Genomic DNA, 17611 nt, shown 5'->3' with positions numbered 1-17611 from the left:
GGAGGGTGGTAGAGGCGGGTTGCCTCACATCCTTTAAAAAGTACCTCGGTGAGCACTTGACACGTCATAACATTCAAGGCTATGGGTCAAGTGCTGGTAAATGGAATTAGGTAGGTCGGTCAAGTGTTTCCCAAGGGCCTCTTCTGCATTGTATGATTCTGTGATGACAGAAATTGCTGTTCTCTTATATCTGTTTTTGCATGTTCCTTAAGCAGGATAAAAGGTGGGAACCAACAGGATATCAAAGATGGGATTTTCTGCCGAACCTCATGCTGCTAATGGAGACTGAGTCCTGTGACATTGGATCTCCATTTACTTCCACACCTTTCCATTTTCTGCTAGAATCTTCATATTCAACCATAGGAAGTCAAACATTGTAATTGGAATATTCATTTAGCTTAAGAGGCCTGTGCAACACTAGCCAAGTAAGAAGTCTAACAACACTAGGTTAAAGTCCAACAGGTTTATTTGCTAGTGGCTTTTGCTACCAAATAAACCTGTTGGACTTTAACCTGGTGTTGTCAGACTTCTCACTGTGTTTACCCCAGTCCAACGCCGGCATCTCCACGTCAACACTAGCCAATGCAGGACGTTAGATGTTTCCCATGTTCATGTGAAATGTTTATCCTGTATTAATCAGCAGCAATAAGAAAGAATAGAATGAACTGGCATTTCTACTGTGCTTTTCACAACCTCAGGACACCCCAAAGCAATTTGCACCCAATTAAGCACTTTTAAAGGTTAGACATTGTCATCATGATTTTTAATACAATGCCACATCAAAGATTATTGTGGTAAATAAAAGTTCATGGCATGGGGGTAACATATTGGCATGGATAGAAGATTGGCTGGCTAACAGGAAACAGAAAGTAGATTAATGGGTCTTTTACAGGTTTGCAAAATGTGCCACAGGAATCAATGCTGGGACCTCAACTGTTGGAAATTTGTATTTGAAAAATGTTTATTCATTCTCGGGATGTGGATGTTGCTGGCTGGACCAGCATTTATTGCCCATCCCCGAGGACAATTAAGAGTCAAAGATATATTGCTGAGGATCTGGAGTCACATAAAGTCCAGACAAAGTACAGACGACAAATTCCCTTCCCTGAAGGACATTAGTGAAGCAAATGCATTTTTACAATGATCAACAATAGTTTCATGGTCAGCGTTAGACTTTTAATTCTGGATCTTTATTGAATTCAAATTTCACCATCTGCCGTGGTGGAATTTGACCCCAGGTCCCCAGAGCACATTACCCTGGGCCTCTGGGTTACTAGCAACAGTATCACTACACCATTCCCTCCCCTAAAGGATTTGGATGAAGGGATTGAAGGGATGGTTGCCAAATTTGATAATGACTCATATAGGTAGGAAAATAAGTTTTGAAGAGGACATAAAGAGGCTACAAAAAGATATAGATGGGATATGTGAGTGGGCAAAAACCCGTCACATGGAGTATATCTGGCAGAATAAAAAAGAAGCATATTATCTAAATGGTGAGAGATTGTGAACTCTGAGGTGCAGAGGGATTTGGGTGTCCTAGTGCATGAATCACAAAAGGCTGATATGCAGGTGCAGCAACTAATTAGCAGTACTAATAGAATGTTGACATTTATTGTGAGGGGGATTCAGTATGAAAGTAGGGAGGTTGTGCTTACCCCTACCACCTCCCCAAATCCCCCTCATCAATGCAGGCATAGCCCCCCTTCCACTCCTCCCTTGCCCACAATCCAGTTATCCTCGCCCCGCCCCCTACCCCCCCACCATTGCCGGCCACCCCACATAAGAATACTGGCAGTGGGATGCCAGACCGCTTCCCTCACCACCCAGGGGCTATACTCACCTCCGAGCCCCCAGTGTGGTCATCACAACTGGTTTTCGTTTGTGGAAATCAGTAGTGATTCCCGCTGGCATGATATCATGCCAAAGTGGGGTGGGGGGGGATGGGGGGAAGTTGGGGGGGGGGGACTGCGACAAGAACATATGGTGAACCCAGAAGCTATGCGTCAGTTGTGGTTATGCATATTTAAATTGATGGAAATCAGTTTCTTGCCCTTACTGCGTGTAATTACGTTGATTACATTGCCAGTGAGGGTCGGGGAAGATCTCATTCAGAGATCTCCTTGGCACAAATCGCATTATGGTCCTCTCATGAGAATTAGCGACCATAACGGGATTTGCGCACATGTTGAACAGGCCTGAAACAGTTATTGCCATGGCGAGTGTTGCTGCTGATCCATTGCATTTGTTGGGGAGTAGTCGACCTCTGGGACTGATGGTATTCTGTCCTTTGTTCACTTGGTAAACTTAACTCCTCCTCATCAGTTATCTGCTGTACAGCAGTAGCCCGTATGTGCAGTTGCAACAATATACCTGGCCGTTCACTTTCACCATGTGTGAACGAGGTGACAAGTGCTTTGCACAGGTTCAACAGAGCCAAATGGGCTGACATTTGTCAAGTGCGTTGAATGTTTGCAGGCTGACGGGCTCTCCAACTCTCAACTCTGGCAATGTTTTGGCTGCTTTATCAAAGTTAAATTTGCCTTCTACCATTTCGCTTTGATTTTGTCACTCATTCCTGTTAATACTTCTGGCTTTGGTAGATTTTTAGCTGTTGGAAGAGTAGTCAGCGTGTGATGTGACATTAGCCGCTGGTCTGAACTATTTTCCATGCCTTCAGTAGGTGTGTTTCCCCTTTCTAGGATCGCCTTGTACTTATTTGTGCTGAATCTGCTCAATTTTATGATGATCGCCTTGCCAATTTTCACCGCTGCTTCAGTCTTTCCAGTTGGATGGGGATAGTGTGGAGGTGATGTACAGAGTTAAATTTCCCAATCATTCCTAATTTGCCTGAATTTTAAATTCGTCAACTAACGGCCATTGTCGCTCATCACAATGTCAGGAACGCCATGATGACTAAAGTGCGCTTTCAGGTACTGGCAGTTGTTGACATCAGCTTGTCTAACTCCCAATAGTCTGAATGATAATCAGTGTTCCTTTGTGCAAGATGTCTTCTTGGTAAATCACTTGACCTCTGAATCTCCCTTATGGCAACAGGTGTTTCCTTGATGGATTCAGGCCATCCTTTCATCACTGATTCTGGTAGCACTTGGAGAGGTGCATCCATGTGGTGGCTAAAATGGCTTCTGCCTCAATTTGTACTCATGAAGGAATGACTTCGGAGGTCATTGACTTAGAACTCACATGACAATGGCAAGCCACACGACACAACAGGCCGTGCACAAATTTTTCCAATCTGTGTTGCTCGTTCTTCGTGTTTCTATTTCTTCCCTTTTGTAGTTTTCCCTTAACTTTTATTTTGTTTCTTTCTGTATCTTTTTTTCCCTTTTGGATGGGAGGTGGTTTGTGATGTGGCAATCTGTGAGAAGGCTGTGGGCTGCAATTGGCATGCGGCTGAGGAAAATATGCAAGTGTGTGTGTGTGTATGAGCGATAGCGAGAGTGCGAGAGAAAGAATTCACTCTTCAGATTACACACCTGTTGTAGTTTTTGTTTTCATGTGGATATATCTAGAAACACTGTCTGATTCAACGTCCCGTACTACACTGCATATATTTGCCACACTGACACTTAAGCATATGGGTGACATACTGTAGAAATCAGTAAGCTCATTTAAAAATGTGTTACTTAAGACACTTTCTTGGAACATAAAGCCTCGCACTGCACTTCATTCACAAACAACAATGACACCAAAGCATATGGTGACGTGTTGTTGGGCACGGAAATATTTTTTGGCTGCATTGAGACAACAGATCTGCATCTTGAAGTTTTCTGTAGGAGATTGGTATCAGAGGTGAGCAGATTGAAGTGTTGAAGTGAGGTGCCACACAAAGCACGTGACAAGGAGCAGTAAAATCAGGACATGTTTTGTCCATTTCTTTGTTACTGGAGAGCTGTCAATGCTGAGAAGTTGAATGTTTTGACCAGTTTTTTGACACTATTTAGTATCAAGCAGTCCCAGATCAGGTGTAGTCCAGACCGGATGCTGCACATTCCCCTCTATTCTCTCTACCCTCTACCCTATCTTGGGTTTGAAAAGAACATCCTGTACAGTACTAGGGTCAATTTTACTTTGTTAACAAATTTAACAGCCTCCCTGATCGTCTCTGCTGAACTAAATATTAAATCGAGAGGTTTTGCAATAATACAAAAATCACCTGGAACCATTATGTGGTATCACCAGCCTGGATCTTCCCCTCAGACAACAAGTCTCACACTTTGCCAAACGTTGACTGTGTTCAGATGAGAGTCACATGTGATGGAGTGGTCCCTCTTAACCCAGCCTGGTTATTGCTGACTGAAGTTGATCTTTGCGAAGCGTTTACAGCAGTAGAAAATCTGTTCCAAAGCACTACCGAGCAATCACACAAAATACCATTTATGCAAATGAGCCTTGCTATTCACTTCCAGTGTCTGATGCTCTTCTTTGTGTTGTTGCAGGATTCATGTCTGATCAACCTTTCGGATCCCAGTTCATGTGCAGTGTTGTGGCTTCTCATGTCAGTCACCTTCCACAGACAAATCTCAGCTTTGTCTGGATCGCTCCACCTGCAGGAACCGGCTGTGTGAATTTTATGTGAGTAAGCATATACTGTAAGGAGTGACAGTGAATGCAGACAACCACTCCATGCACTGAATTGAATGTTAAATTCTGTCTGTATTTTAAACTCTTATAACCAGCATGAATTTATTCAGCTGTATTGTAAAGCTTTATAATCTGTTAGTAAAAACAGTAATAAAAATGAACACTATTTGGATGTTGAACCCATCCTTTCCCTTTTTTACCAAATAAAAGCGAAATGAATTTGTGCGGGCACAGGCTAATTTGACAAAACTCTTATTTATTCACTTTAAGACTTTAAAAATTGAAGGTATGTTTTTTTTTAACAAAATGTACTCATTCTGTTTTGATTCCTTACCAATCAATTTCCATTTTTGTTCAACAAAATGTTTCAATTGAACTCTGCCATTCACAACCCCTGATAAAAATTCATGTACTGTGCATCTGATCAGTCCAAAAGCTGCTTTGGTGTATACATCAATAAGACGCATTGGCCCAGGTGTGTGGAATTCAGTCCCCTTGGACATACAAACCAGCTCAACAGAACTTTTGTGCAAGTCTAAAGTGAAAAAAATTCTCTTTGATAAATATACAACAGCAAATATCTGATCATTGGTCTTATATCATTCACATTTTTTTAAACTTTAAGGTAATAGCAAGTACTGCCTCACCCTTTTTGCCCTCCTTTTTAAATCAGCATTCTGCCATTGTAGGTTTTTGTAAACTCATGTATGGTAATTGACTATTTATCTCGGGATATAACATCAGGATCCAACCTTTTGCCTTTCCTTCCTATCGATAGGTTGTGCTTTGCCTATCTCTCTCTTCGTCTCACCTTTTCTCTCCTTCAAAGGGAGTCAACCCTGAAGCAAGTTCTTACCAGCCCCCCCCCCCCTCCCCCATACAAACATATAATTCAAGACTCTTAAGATGGAATTTAGGGCTCAAAATTTAACATTATTGTGTTAAGGCACAGCTGATGGTAATTGCCGAACTGCCCAAATTCCAAAAGGGAAACTTGAAACAGCTGCCAAAACAATTTTTGAAATTTGTATATTATGAAGGAAGATTCTGAAATCAGGAAATTATGTCTCTGACCATTTATATTAATATAAAGGTTTACTAAGACATGAAACAAATTTTAAAAGTTCCACTTAAACACAAGAATGGCTTCACACGGTTGACAGTACTTGAAAACAGTTCCAAAAGATCTTAGCTTAAACTACGCTCAGTGCTAACTTTCCGTTTTCTGCTTGACAATAATCCTTATAGATTTTTTAATCTATAGCATTCTAGTAATTTTATCATGCAGTGCTCTTTTGCTCTCAAGGTATCCTCTGAGGTTTTTTAACCCACTCCTGAATAAGATGGCAACCATGACTAACTTGCCAGGTATGCCCATTGACGAGACAGTGAAGGCAAGTTAAGATCTTTCCTTAGTGGGGCCATGAGTGACAGGAGTTTTCCTTATTACCCTGCAATGAAAGTCAGGGCCTGCATTGACCTGTGCTTCCCAGAATGAGACTTATGTAACACAGTCCCACCTCCCCAGATGCAACATGTGACGGCAGAGGCTGCCCCATCCTCTTTCTCCCCAACTGCCTCTAGCTACCAGAAATAATCAAACAATTGACTGGTGTGATTCAAGTAACACAGGTAAACTCTTCAGGGATGTACCCTACATTTCCAGCCAGGAATGATATTTGCTTTTGCCAACTTCCCACTTCACGGTGATATCAGCCCTATTGTGTTTGTCTCTTTTCTGACACATTCTTTTCCAGGGGGCCGATACTTTGGAATTTTTAGGGGCCAGTTTTCCTCTTTTACTGCCAGCCGTATCTAAAAGTTTACGGGTTCGTCGTAATTGCCCTGAATGGTATTATGTTAGATAAGATTCAAATTTCATAGACCAGTTCATTTTGAACTTTATTCATAGATTGCGGTGGAAATTTGAGGGTATATTAGGATAAGGAGAGGATATTTGAGTATGTGTAATTTAAAATGATGGAGACAGTTAAAGGGGAGAGTCACAACGGGAGGATAGAAATTCTGAAAGCTTTTATAAAGGTTTGAAAGACGCATTAACAGGCTTTGCCCAGGCAAAAAGGCAAAAGATTAAGAATTGTGATAGTCAGAAATAGAGGCAAGAGAAGCCTGTTGTACAGGTTTGTGACTGCAACAGATTGATTCTGTTATTTGCTCTGCCAGCCGTATGGTGCATTCTAGCAGCGTGTCCTCAACAGATGGCATAACTCTGAATCTGGCTCTCTGCTGCTCCAAACGCTGTGGAAAAGAATCTCCACAGCCACTGCCAGGATAACGATACCTGGAATAAAAATTGGTGGCATTTTGGCAGATGCCGGCCTATCAGGCTTTGCTGTTTGATATGCCTTCCTCTATGTAGTAACACATAAGTCATGGCATACTGTGATTAGATGCTTCTGAAGAACCATAATTGCTTAATCAGGTGGAGTAACTGCTGCCGCAATCTGAGAGTTAGAACCAACTGCAAGCACCAATTGCCAGCCAAAGTGACCTTGGGTCAACACTGTCTACAGATGCTGCAGTGTTGGGGATAACAATGGTTGGGCGCAGAATTGCTCTGGTGCACCTGCCATATCATCAGGTATTCTTCTTTTCCTCCCAGTCCCTCACCTCGGGGGGAGGGAATTCCCATTGGAAAATCTATTAACGATTGTAGCAATGCTGGAAGAAAGTTCAGCAATTTCTTAACAAGAAACACTTGTTAAGAACCTAGACAACATGAACAGAAACATTTAAAGTGAGCTAGAAATGACCTAAAAGCAACAAAAAGATTGCTTTTCTCTTTACACCTCAATAAATTGACTTATCTGTCTGGCAACTTGTTGCCTAGCAACCCTGGATAGCCAGTTACAATGATCATTATTGACAATGGAACATGGAAACTGGGTAAAATGTGGGAATAGACATGTGAGGACTCAAAATGGTGCTTCTGCATCATATGTGTGGCAGGACAATCTACCATTGTTTAAAGCAGGATCTGTCACTATTAATCCCCCACTTCCATGGAATCCATGCCTTTGGCTGTTTTTCTCATGGGAGTGTCCTGGCAAAAGGGGTGAGTGGGGCATTCCAATTAGGAAATTGGCCTCTGCTGGCCAAAATTTTCCAATTGGTGTCAGAACCGCTTTATCCGACATTGATCAGACAGGAAACTACCTGCTTACTTGGATACAATTTTTCTGGCCAAACATCTGATCCACAATGCAGAAGGACTCCCTCAGCGCAGGAATTCATGGAGAGAGGAGAAAGAGAATCAACACAGAAGCCTCAACCCCCTTTTTATGCCACTAGTTTCCATATTCTGGTAAGTGATTAAAGGTCCCAAAGCTTTTCAGTGTGTTAGTGAATGGGTGAGTATGTAAGTGGGTGAGATAAGTGGCTAGGGTGGTAGCTGGCTAATGTAGAGTGGCAATGAGTGGGTAGGTAGGTAACAGGCTGGTCGGATAGTGGAAGCTAGTCAGATCAGGTTGGTAGGGTAGTTGGGGGGGAGTGGTAGTTAGGAGTCGTTGGGGGTTTCAATGTGAGTGATTGGAGGGCCAGTTGTACAGTTACCAGGAGTTAGACTAGAATTTTTCTGCCTAACATGTCCTGGATAACTATCCAGGTAAGTAAATCGGAGCTGTCCAAAATCTCCGACTCTAACTTAAGAGAGAAGAATTGTCCATCGGAAGGCCAAGCATTCTGGGGCAATTCCCATGGAGTCAGTGCACTGGGACTTCCTCAGGATCCCAGCAGGCATCTTGGGAGTTATGTCCAGCCTCCGATGATCCTGAGGCTGGAAAACCTGGGCTGTTGTCTCCATCACTGTTTCCCCCTTCGACAGTTTTCAGCCCTTAAAAACCCAAATCAGACATCAGCTCATTTTTACTTCTTGATATACTTCGTCTTCTCGCCTAACCTTTGAATCTTGCTGGTCTCTTGCAAAATCAACCTTAGTTTTTTTGGAATAGATTTTGCAATGTAGAAACAAGTGAATAGCAATTCCTCAATTCATAACAAGCTGTAATGGAGCCGTAACAAAGGAGCAGCAAGAGGCGAGCATCACAACATCCAAGAAAACCAGGAAAGCAGCAAAATAATGGACTTCACAACAGGATGAAGAATGGAGCCAAAGCATAGAGGAGAGCTGGCACAAAATCACCTGCTCAGAAGAACAATCCGGAAAAATCTGTAGCTTGGGGAGGACGTTCAATACTCGTGGTACCTTTATTTTTCTCTCTCTTTTCACAACCTCTTCAGCTTCCTGGCAGGTGGTGAGAAGGCTACATGTGTAACAAATGACAGAAAACTGTGAAGCATAGAAATACAACAGTTAAAAGAGCTCTATTATCTACGACAGACATGCCTTATTGTATTATGTGAATAAGTTACAACTTTCTGGTCAGACATTCACTCATAGTGTCTTAAATCTTTGCTTGTTGTTAATACACTGCAGCCATCACAGGTTGTCATTTGGACTAAATCCAGGCAAACAATGTGGTACTTATAGTCTGGTTCATGAAAGATTAGAACAAAATAGCTATTAGTCTTTTACAAAGCCATTTATTGCCCATTTTATAGTCCTCGAGACACCTTTCTGTTAAATGATAATTGCAGCAATTTAAGCACTGCTTTAATTATTAACTTGTTTTCTAGGTTTTGAGTGTGTCCTGAGAGACCGCGAGAATGTAACAATAAATCAACCAATCTATAAAACAGTGTGGTGCTCTAATAGCCAATAGGACAGTCCCCATAATGAGGTGAAAGGTCCATGCAAAAGTGTGTTAGGTGCATCTACATTTGACCCTCTGAGAAGTCAATCCATTTTCCACAATATCCACAATTCTTTCTCTTGTAACACTGCCACGCTGTTGCCCAGTCTTTTGGAGTATGGAGTTGCTTTTTATCTTTTAGAAGCTTGCTCTCCATAACTCAGTTCTCCAGCAGTGGTACAAATTGATCTCCGCTTTGTGCTCTCTCATGTGGCAGTTGGATAAATCTAATGGACTCATCCAAAACCACTATTAATTCCCCTCTGTTTCAGCAACATGTCTAACAGTTGAAACAGGCAAGTTGAACCATCCTTTATCCCTAGTATCACAGGCCAGTTTCAAGTAACAGTGATTTTTGAATACACTGGAGCTCCCAGTGATGTGGAACCTTCCCCATTTACTGCATTGTGGAGAGGAATATATATCATCTATGGCAGCAGAGATGATTAAAGTTTCCTAATGCAATCTCTATCTCTGATGTTTTAGAATGGTCCATAAGTGTCAAAGTAAAAGGCCCGGCCTGTACTGGCTATTTCAGCACTCAACACATTTGGGGTGAGGAAAATGGTGGTCAAAGTTGGTGGCAAAATTTATATTTGCTGACATTGCTTCTCTTAGAGAGGCCCTTGTTCATCCTGAGCTGAATCTTCCAAAGAGTGGCAATCAGATTGCCACTTTGCTCCTATTTTGTTATGCACACCAGAGCGCTGCATTTCTGGCCCAGACTTCCGAAATGGCCCTTTTCAGAGACGCAGTGTGTACCTTTTCTGGGCGTCCTTCTCTGAAGTGTAGGATCTTCGAGAGAATTTGGGACAATTAAATAGCTTTCTTTTCACTGTGTTAGTGACTGAGTGTGAGTGATGTCAGTGGGTAGGGTGAGTTGGGTGGGATAGGAATGGTATGTGTTACGGTCCTTGGCCAGACCCAGGGACATGGGGAGATCTGGTTAGGGATCAATAACATTTTGTTTAAAATAGATAAAGTTTGAGATTCAAGACACCTGCTTTTGGAATAAAGCCGCAAGATTCCATGGGTTTTGAACAAACAAAAGCAAACTTTACTATAGAAAGTTTAGAAAGACACAACAATTTACAGTATGTATCTTGTACTGTAATATTCAGGGGAAGTATGAAGTTCACATGGAATAACATATGAGATGTGGTCAAAAACACCACACTACAGAGTAAATGACACTTGCAACCAAGACAGAGTCCATGGATTAGTCAAGAACCTGCCCACTTCAGTAAATACCAAGTCAAATAAAATTGTTGAAATTCCATCTCACAAGGGATTCCGCACTTTACCTTTGGTCTCTCCTTGAAATTCTCTCCAAAAGTCGCTCCCACTGTTCTCAATTAGAAGCTATCTGCAGGGGTTTCAATCTTGCCTTCTGAAATTCCTTCTCCCTGGATTCCTGAGTACTTTCAAAAATTGGCTTACAAGCACTTTTTCAGATCTATGGCCTTGCCAAGCAAGACCCCACTGCTCCAAAAGGGCACTATCGCTCCACAGTTCGGAGTCAATTTGCTATCTACCATTCTTTCTTTTACTCAGAGCCTATTTATTTGCTCCCTTCTTTTACCTTTAATGGGATCTACTCCTGTCTTCCGGTTCACTGACACACCGGTGCAACTCAAAGCCAGTGGGAATAACTACTGGTCTCCACAATCAGAAACCAGGCGTGATGGCTGTGCCAGGGGGCACAGAGGCCATTGGGGCCCCCGAGTGGACAGGGACATGGTATCCTAACAATACCTTGCCACCCTAGCACTGCCAGGTTGGCACCTCCAGGGTGCCAGAGACACTGCCAAGTTGGCACTGCTAAGGGGTGGAGCCAGAAGTGGGCCCTGAAAGTGGAGAGTCTGAAGGGGGGTAACAGGAGAGGGTGAGCTTGAAGATGGGGTGAGTCTGAAGGGGGTCATGAGTGGGGACCTGAAGGGGGGTTGCTTGGAGACCCTATTGTGGTGTTTTGTACGCTGGGGGCGGAGGAGGGACCGCCTCTGGTAGTGACAATTGGGGTGGGGGGCCCGATGCCAGTGAGCCTGGGAGGGTCTTTGCTGGCGAATAGGAGGGGGTTGGGGCTATAGAGTTGTCTGGAGATTGGGGCTCCATTTAGGTGCCATGCATCTCTTTGCCGGCAGAAATCTCCCCAAGCTCCAAAACAATGTATGTGTGTATTACGATCTGGATCATGCTGACTCATCCAGCGGGAATCTCACCAGTTTTCCTGCCGAGGACAACACTTAGAAATATTTCAGGAGAATTGTGCCCATCGTTTCTTTCCGTCTAACATTCCTGGGTACCTATCCAGGGAAGTGAGTTATATTCTCCTAAGTCTCCATCCCGAACTCAAAGTTGGAGACTATTTCGGAGGACTCTGGATGCAGGGGAATTGCCCAACAGAAGTTGAAACTTCCTGGGCAGTTCCCGTGGTGTCCTTATGTTGGGACTTGCGAGGGGTCCAGTAGCGTCTCTTCTGGGATACATCTAGGGTATGATCATCCTGAGACTGGAAGATTTGTCTCCAGAGGCCTCACTCATTTATGTTCCACTGTAATCACCAAAGTCAGGGCTATGACCTAGCAATCACGTTGATGTTCTCTTTCAATATAAATCCTTCCAGGATGAAGTAATCATTCTGTTGGGCTGTCAGCATAGACCCCTGTATAAAATTAACTGTCCTTTTCCTGAAGAGATATAGTTGTGTAATCTAAAAGCTGTCACAGTAATCAAACAGCTAGACTTGACAAGGTGCTGGCTTCTAAATGAAAGATGGGCCTCTCCAAACGTGCCTGACACTGAGTCTGTAGCTTATTGGGAATGCTGTTGCTATCATAGATTTTTCAAGAACGCTTTCCATTCACTTTAGAAACATTGTATGAGGGTGCTGCTGCAATTACCTTTTTCTGCATAATCTCTGGATAGATAAACTTTACGTGACAATGCAACATACTGATAATGTGGAACATTATTCTTACAGTCACTTCCCTAAGCGACATAGAAACACCTGCTGTTCAGTCAAGATCTGGCTTTGATAAGACCCATGAAAATATCCCATGGTTGGATTTTTTTTTCTTTATTCATTCGTGGGATATGGGCATCGCTGGCTGGCCAGCATTTATTGCCCATGTCTAGTTGCCCTTGAGAAGGTGGTGGTGAGCTGCCTTCTTGACACTTCTGAGTGGCTGCTAGGCCATCTCAGAGGGCAGTTGAGAGTCAACCACATTGCTGTGGGTTTGGGTCAAGGGGATATTATGAATTCAGGAGAACTGATGGGAGAAGAGGTGGAAAAAGGAAAAAGTCAGTTTTTAAACGTTCCAGAAAATTATAAATATAAATGATGGCCAACGCAACTTTAAAATAAAATAAATGATATATATTGTTAATCAGAGAGGAGATGAATGAGCTTATAATAGCAGAGCTGAAATTTAAATGATTACATTTTTACCAAACTGCTGTTAGAGAGAGAAACTTACTGAATTATAAAATGTATTAGTGGTGTGGATCATTTTAAATATAAGCTCAGGCTCGCTGTAAACTATCTCACCCACTGCCATCATGCATTAGAAAATTGCAAGGATAATTTCCACAATACTGCTTCATTGATTCTAATCAAATATGGAAAATTAAGTGATATTGACTGCACACGGCGCACCATGTCACTGCCTGGACTCAGGATGTCAGGCTTGTAGTGAATAATTTAATTACAAAATACTTGTGGTCTTTAACTGCAGTGAATAATCAGATCGGCCTTAGCAGTCACCTACATACATTCCGGAACCCTACCAAACACCACAGTTGATGAACATCTTCATGTGGAAGGATGAACAAGGTAATTTAGTTACTAAATGTAATGAGAAACTTATAAAGAATGATTCAGGTTGAGGAGATGGGAGTAAAGCTTTATCATCCCCTTCACATGTACAATTGTACAATAAAACAAGTTAAGTAGGCATGCAACAGTGGCCTCCGTCTGTCCTCTGCACAAAGCATCCTCAGATACATAAGAACTTGGAGCAGGAGTAGGCAGCGCCAGAGACTCAAACTGTTTTTGAGTCTGGCCCCTCGAGCTTGCTCTGCCATTCAGTAAGATCATGGCTGATCTTTTTGTGGACTCAGCTCCACTTACCCGCCCGCTCACCATAACCCTTAATTCCTTTACTGTTCGAAATCTATCTATCTTTGCCTTAAAGACATTCAACAAGGCAGCCTCAACTGCTTCACTGGGCAGGGAATTCCACAGATTAACAGCTCTTTGGGTGAAGAAGTTACTCCTCAACTCAGTCCTAAATCTGCTGCCCCTTATTTTGAGACAATACCCCCTAGTTCTAATTTCACCCGCCAATGAAAACAATCTCCCTGCTTCTATCCTTTTTTATTCCCTTCATAATTTTATATGTTTCTATAAGATCCCCCCTCATTCTTCTAAATTCCAATGAGAACAGTCCCAGTTAACTCAATCTGTCCTCGTAAGCCACCCACTCAACTCTGGAATCAACCTAGTGAATCTCCTCTGCACCCCCTCCAGTGCCAGTATATCCTTTCTCAAGTAAGGCGATCAAAACTGTACACAATACTCCAGGTATGGCCTCACCAGCACCTTATACAACTGCAACATAATCTCGCTATTTTTAAACTCCATCCCTCTAGCTATGAGGGACAAAATTCCATTTGCCTTCTTAATTACCTGCTGCCCCTGCAAACCAACTTTTTGCAATTCATGCACAAGGACACCCAGGTCCCTCTGCATAGCAGCATACTGCAATTTGTTTACCATTTAACCAAAAATCCACTTTACTGTTCTTCCTACCAAAATGGGTGACCTCACACTTACCAACATTGTACTCCATCTGCCAGACCCTTGCCCACTCACTTAGACTATCTATATCCCCCTGCAGACTTTCAGTGTCCTCTGCACACTTTGCTCTACCACTCATCTTAGTGTCATCCGCAAACTTTTGACATTCTTTGTATTCTTCAGGTGAAGAAGGTTAGAGCACAGGAGTGGATTGTGCCAGGGTACAAGACTGTTATTTCTATTTAGTAGCAGAATGTTACTTACTGCATTACGTTGTACAATATTCCTGCCCGTATAAACAAGTTATCATGATAAAACATCCACCAATACATTTTTAAAAACTTTGTCTTTAAAGTTTATTTATTAGTCACAAGTTGGCTTACATTCACACTGCAATGGAGTTACAGTGAAAATCCCCTAGTCGCCACACTCCGACGCCTGTTCCGGTACGCATCTGTGTGCATCTGTCATACGAGAAACATCACATTGTATTACAGCGGCTAAATCACCTTTTATTAAAAATAATAAAAATGATCCAAGCATTTCATTCTGGAGCCTGAAATTTATGAGCAGTTTTACTGACTGAACAACCTGAGGCATTTGCGGGTGCTTTGGTTAAGACAGACCAAGTTAGGAAATATGTTCCAGACTTATCTGTGAAAACACTAGAGGAAATCTACTGGTAATAATATCAATGCTTGGTGCAGACCCGATGGGCCAAATGGCCTCCTTCTGTGCCATAAATCTTCTATGATTCTATGCAAAAGACTTGTAACTAGCCCTTCTATCACAATCCACATGCCATACTACAGTCTATAAAGAGTCACACTGTTACAGTGTCAAAAGTATAATTTTAAAAAATACATGAAAAAAACAATTAGCCAAAAATGGCTTCTTTAATGACTTAAAGCTAGAAAATTACAGTTAGAAATAGTTTTGTGATTAAACTGCCATCCCTCACTCAACACTAGAGTTCACAACATTCCCCAACTGGGAGAAATTGAACAGTGCCTTCAAAGGATCGGACAAATTCCACCGCAACAGCTGGGAGAATTTCAATTTAATTAATAAATCTGGGATGAAATGCTCGTCTCATTCATAATAATCATGAAATTACTGATTGTTGTAAAATCGCATCTGGTTCAGTAATGTCCTTGAGGGGAAAAAGATCTGTCATCCTTAACCAGTCTGGCCTGTGTGTGACTCCAGACCCACAACAAAGTGGTTGACTTCTAACTACCCTCTGAAATGGGGTAGAATGCCATTCAGTTGTATTAAACCACCACAGAAAGATTGCCCCATGGGTGTACCTACACTGCAAGGATTGCACTGGTGCAAGAAGGCAGATCACCAGCACCTTCTCAAAGGTGATTGGGGATGCGCAATAAATGTTGGCCTTGACAGTGATATTCTTGTTCCAAGAACAAATTTAAAAAAACAAGTTAGGGTCACAGGTATTCTCCACATCTCTCAGTACTCGAGAGCAATATCATAACAGATTTGGTGGTTTTGATTTGATTTATTATTGTCACAAGAATTGGTATATAGTGAAAATTATTGTTTCTTGCGTGACATAAAGGATACCATTCATTGAGTACGTGGGGAGAAGGAAAGGATAGGGTGCAGAATGTAGTGTTACAGTCATAGATAGGATGTAGAGAAAGATCAACTTTATATAAGGTAGGTCCATTCAAAAGTCTGATGGCAGCAGGGAAGAAACTGTTTTTGAATCGGTTGGTACGTGACCTCAGACTTTTGTATCTTTTTCCCGACGGAAGAAGGTGCAAGAGAGAATGTTCGGGGTGCATGGGGGTCCTTGATTGTGCTGTTTGCTTTTCCGAGGCAGTGTACTCGCAGTCAAAAGATGGGAGGCTGGTTTGCGTGATGGACTGGACTTCGTTCACAGCCCTTTGTAGTTTGTTGTGGACTTGGTCAGAGCAGGAACCATACCAAGCTGTGATACATCCAGAAAGGGTGTTTTCTATGGTGCATCTGTAAAAGTTGGTGGGAGTCATAGTGGACATGCCGAATTTCCTTAGCCTCCTGAGAAATATGATTAAAAGAAAAATTAAAAATCAGCTAAGTATTAATATACTGTGTGATCCTCATTTTCAGTCGGACCATTTCTAGAAGGTGATCCTACATTGATTTTTTTCAAAACTTACTGAAGCTGTGCCATCTTCGGTGTTTTAGTGAGAACATTTGTTTTCTGGATGATCTCTTTCAGCTGAGAATCTTACTTGGCAGTTTATCCTCTTACCATATCACTGTCTGCATTTTCATTTTCTCTTATTGAAATAAAAATAACTATTCCCTTTCGGGGTGGCACAGTGGTTATCACTGCAGCCTCACAGCACCAGAGATCCAGGTTCAATTCTGGCCTTGGGGTCACTGTCTGTGTGGAGTTTGCACTTTCTCCCCATGTCTGCGTGGGTTTCCTCCGGGTGCTCCAGTTTCCTCCTACAGTCCAAAGGTTAGGTTGATTAACCATGCTAGATTGACCCTAGTGTCAGGGAGTTAGCAGGGTAAATGTGTGGGGTTGCGGGAATAGGGCCTTGGTAGGATCGTAGTCAGTACAGACTCAGTGGGCCGAATGGCCTCCTTCTGTACTATAGGATTCTATGATTATCCATTTGTGCCTACTTTCTCTGATCTTGTCATTTTCCTCTATAGTTTTGTAGGAGTCCTGCAACTAACAGTTATGTAATGGGTCCTCTGCATCTCACCAATTTGGCAGTAACTCACAGTCTGCTGGAACTTAACAGATGAACAGAACTCTCACATTTCATGTTGCAATTTCCCCTAAAAATATACAAAGCATTCTCCAGTTCAGTCCAAATAAACTGAGAGAGAATGTCAACTAAAAGAGGACAAGAGTCCAATGGGAGATGGGCTTTCCAAAAAGTATCTTGTGACATTTGAGATATAGATGTTTTAGTTCATCACTTGGACCTAACCAGAACACACTGTTCAATTTACAATCTATTTAATCTACAATCATTGCCACGTTTCATTTGACTAGAAATGATGAGGAGGTCTTGTGGAGCAGTGGATAGCGTCCCTGTTTCTGTGCGGTAAAACCGGGGCTCAAATCCCAGGCCAAGATTTGATGGCCAAAAAAGATGAGTTCATAACATAGCTAGACAGGTTGCATATCAACTTGCAAATCCTTCTGACATGCGCCAATGCCTGGTTTGGAGAGTGCAGATGATAAGAGTGGGAGAGATTGATGGTAGGAAATTGGAATTTTTACCGTTACTATCCATATCCCCAGACTACGGCATGCATATTAAAGTGTACATTGCCAGCGCAATTCAGAGCATGGCGTTCAATCCCTATTCCGGCTGGGATAGATTTGGGACCAGCCTCCTTGTCCTACCTGTAGTGGAACTCATGACGCTGTGGGTTAGGCCTGCCTTTGGGCAGGGAACTCAAG

The 17611-nt window shown here is 42.4% G+C and overlaps 1 protein-coding gene across 3 annotated transcripts in view; it reads left to right on the top strand.

The window, feature by feature from the left end:
* The window catches only part of reln (reelin), a 343770-nt gene that overhangs the window by 72969 nt on the left and 253190 nt on the right, over positions 1–17611 (top strand). For all 3 annotated transcript variants that reach the window (XM_078235653.1, XM_078235652.1, XM_078235651.1), the window contains exon 4: positions 4461–4596. In XM_078235653.1, coding sequence (XP_078091779.1) covers positions 4461–4596 — 136 coding nt within the window. The remainder of the gene's footprint in view (positions 1–4460; positions 4597–17611) is intronic.

Source organism: Mustelus asterias, chromosome 19 (genome assembly GCF_964213995.1).
Source record: "Mustelus asterias chromosome 19, sMusAst1.hap1.1, whole genome shotgun sequence".
Classification (NCBI taxonomy): domain Eukaryota; kingdom Metazoa; phylum Chordata; class Chondrichthyes; order Carcharhiniformes; family Triakidae; genus Mustelus; species Mustelus asterias.
Note: the sequence above shows the minus strand (reverse complement) of the source record. Positions and strands in the feature narration are given on the sequence as shown.